Below are 3,276 nucleotides of genomic sequence, written 5' to 3'. Positions count from 1 at the left end.
TGAAGAGCTGTGTTCTTTATGTTATTCTTTCACCTTATGACAATGAACAATCTGATTTGGTGCACAGAATTAGTAGTGACAAAAAGCTAGAAGAAATCCCGAAGTATAAGTAAGTATTCTTTCTAATAAACAATTCTTAGGTAAAAAAAAAAAAGTGTCTTTCAGATTAGCTGTGCAAGTGAACTCTGTTCACGCCGAGTCTGCTGTAAGCGTCTCAGAATTTAATGCTGTATGAAAAATACTGCAAAATTTTCACGAGTTCTACAAGTACTAAATTAAAATAAATGTCTCTTTATAAGAGAAAGATCTTTATTAGAAACACAGTCAGCCTTGAGCTGCCTCCTGACTGCATGAAGTATTACAAAGTATATTCATGAAGAACAATGACTATTAATGGTAATAAAATGAAAACATTTAAAATTATTTCTTTGATCTATTTAAGTATGAAATGAGCCTTATTAATAAAGGATTGTAAATCAACTTTACTAAACCATTTAGAGACCTCCTAAAACTATTTACCACCATGGAATTGATGCGATGGACAGCCCTAGTTGAAGAATACGGGAAAGAATTGAGAGAAGGATCCCTTGACAGTCCTGCAACAGACGTTTTTGGCTGTACAGAGGAAGGTGAAAAGAGATGGAAAGATTTAAAGAATAGAGTTGTGGAACATGTAAGTGTGGCTGTCTTTAAGCATTAGCTATGTATTCAGTGCCTCAACTAAAAATGCTTTTTGCTTGCCGTATCTTAGTTACAAAGAGAAACAAAAAAAGTATGTAGTAAAGCAGCAGACAAGTTGCCTTTTCCATTGTGTTATATTTTCAACATTTTATTTGCTCGTATGTGTTTATTATACGTAAGTATTTGGCACAGTTGCCAGAAAAAAGAGCATATTGCAGTCACATTGTGAGATTTAGTGTTCACATTTTAATAGAGGAGAAACTCAAAAGTCTTGCTTTGTATTAAATGGATAATTAGTTGATTTCATTATTTAATAATTTGTCATGTAGAGACTTTTATACTTTTTACAAGCAAAAGAACTGTTTGTTCACAACTCCCTTGTACCGTATCGTATGCTGGACTGCCATTAGAGCATTATAGCTTCTGATCTGCTTTTAACATTGACTTTTATATTTTTGCAGCCTGCTTCAATTATATTTTGCACATAACCCTCTACTCTGAACACTTTTATTCCAGAATATTAGAATAATGGCTAAATATTATACCAGAATTACAATGAAGAGAATGGCACAGCTCTTGGATCTGTCTGTTGATGTAAGTATTGCTTTGCTTATCCTTCTTTCATAAACGGCATGGACGTGTATGTGTGCATGTGTTTGTGGCAAAAATGTAAGTATTCAGCAGTCATGTTCTCTTTTAATATGAATTTGAGTTCTCTTTTTAGCTTAAAAAGATTCATAAGTGGTCCCATAGATCATTGTTGCATTGTTTTAGATAGACAGGGAGGGTTAAGTGAACTTAGTTCATTGGGTTCTTTTTATGATAAGTAGTGTAAAAGTTTGTTGGGATTAATAGTATTAATCCAAATATTTGTCACTTTATTAGCCAATACAAAGACTTGAGTGTATTTTCATGCCTTTGTGGGAGTTAGAAAACTTTTTTTTAATCCAGGGAGAACTCAGTGTCATGATGGTTGTGTCTATAAGCCAAAAGCTGCTCTTAAAAATTCACGTATATTCAAGGTCTTATTGAAATGCTGGAGCTTCTTGTCTTGTGTTTCAGTGTTAAATAGCTCTTGTTGACGGGTGATTAAAACTGACTGAAGATACCTGGTTTCTCACCTTTAAATGCCCCGGTTTATAGATGGGTGGCTTTGGGAACATGGGGTGGAGTAGTTTTCCTGTCATCCCCCTTCCTGTTTTCAAGAGCTTTCCAAAGAGATTGATACATTATGGCATATTGGTGTTTCAACTGCAAATGAAAACCTTTACCCTGCTGTCTTTTAATTAAATCTGCTCTTTAACACAAACTCGGAATAAACCCACCTGTCAGACAGCTTGTTCCCGTATCTGTGTAGCCACGTACTCCAAAGTGTAAAAGCCTGCTGGTGTAGTATATTCTCATGAAACATAGTTGGATATAGGTCAAATAAAAAAAAAATAATTAATAGAATGTGCTAGTACCTTGCAGTGCCAACAAGTGTAATAATAAAGTATTGTGTGGGGTTTTTTAAGTGCAATATTACTACAGCTGTGGTTCTGTTAAGTATAAAGAAAATCTTGTTCCCTGTGCTTTAATGCTATTTGGGAATTCTGATGTTTTGCAGATAAAAATGCTATTTTCTTGACTTAGTGCTGTTTCTCTTTGCAGGAATCAGAGGAGTTCCTGTCTAACTTAGTAGTTAATAAGACCATCTTTGCTAAAGTAGACAGGCTGGCAGGAATTATCAATTTTCAGAGGCCTAAGGACCCAAACAATATTCTCAATGACTGGTCTCACAAGCTCAACTCACTAATGGCCCTAGTTAACAAAACCACACATCTCATTGCCAAAGAGGAGATGATACATAACCTGCAGTAAGGTGCCTCAATAATCTCAGTGCTTTTAAAGAAGGCATTAAATCTTCATAATAGAGACTATTACTACAGTGTGTATATGGTTTGTTTTCTCCCTGTCAAGCCTTCCTGGTCTAAAATTTAGAACGTAATTCTGAAATTCCTGTTGACAATTACGTTCCCTTGATTATTCATTCTGTTGTTAAATGTTTTTGCTACAATTGCTGAAAGAACATAATAAAACTGCATTGCCTGTATAATAGTAGTCTTGTGATTTCTTCTTTTCCATGTATACCTTTATCTATCTAACACATAATTCTGTGGTTATTTCATTACAGGACTATTTTTGAGGCTGTGATTGAGATGATATACTATAAATAATAAAATCCTAGGGTTGTACAGTAGCATGCGTTGAGGTAATTTATAATGGTAATATTATAATGTTATGTCAAGATACTGTTTGAACAAAATTCTGGATGTTCATACTTAAGAATAACACTATTTCTTGTGGTTTGGGAGTAGAGATAGGCTTTATTAATTTTGAGCTGACTGAGAAATCTACCTGAATCTTGTCTGCTTGGTGCAAATCACTAATTTTCACTATTTTGTAGTTCCAGTTTGTAATGGATATAATGGCAATTATGCTATTAAGTAACACACTACTTCAAAGCTGCTGCTTCTCGTAGTTCAGTGTGTTATATCAGACAAGATAACGTCCTATTATTTGCTTTAACCTACTTGTCATGGAGGGAAGCTGTCC

The 3,276-nt window shown here is 34.4% G+C and overlaps 1 protein-coding gene across 1 annotated transcript in view; it reads left to right on the top strand.

Annotated features, from left to right (window-relative positions):
* The window catches only part of PSMD12 (proteasome (prosome, macropain) 26S subunit, non-ATPase, 12), a 9,131-nt gene extending 6,358 nt beyond the window's left edge, over nucleotides 1-2,773 (top strand). The window contains exons 8-11 of the mRNA XM_009894804.1: nucleotides 1-109; nucleotides 499-673; nucleotides 1,198-1,275; nucleotides 2,332-2,773. Of these exons, the coding sequence (XP_009893106.1) occupies nucleotides 1-109; nucleotides 499-673; nucleotides 1,198-1,275; nucleotides 2,332-2,541 (572 nt within the window). The 3' untranslated portion in view covers nucleotides 2,542-2,773. The remainder of the gene's footprint in view (nucleotides 110-498; nucleotides 674-1,197; nucleotides 1,276-2,331) is intronic.
* The last annotated feature ends 503 nt before the right edge of the window (nucleotides 2,774-3,276 follow it).

The sequence above is a fragment of the Charadrius vociferus genome, unplaced genomic scaffold, assembly GCF_000708025.1.
Source record: "Charadrius vociferus isolate BGI_N301 unplaced genomic scaffold, ASM70802v2 scaffold321, whole genome shotgun sequence".
Taxonomy (NCBI): Eukaryota; Metazoa; Chordata; class Aves; order Charadriiformes; family Charadriidae; genus Charadrius; species Charadrius vociferus.
This window is presented reverse-complemented; position numbering and strand designations above follow the sequence as displayed.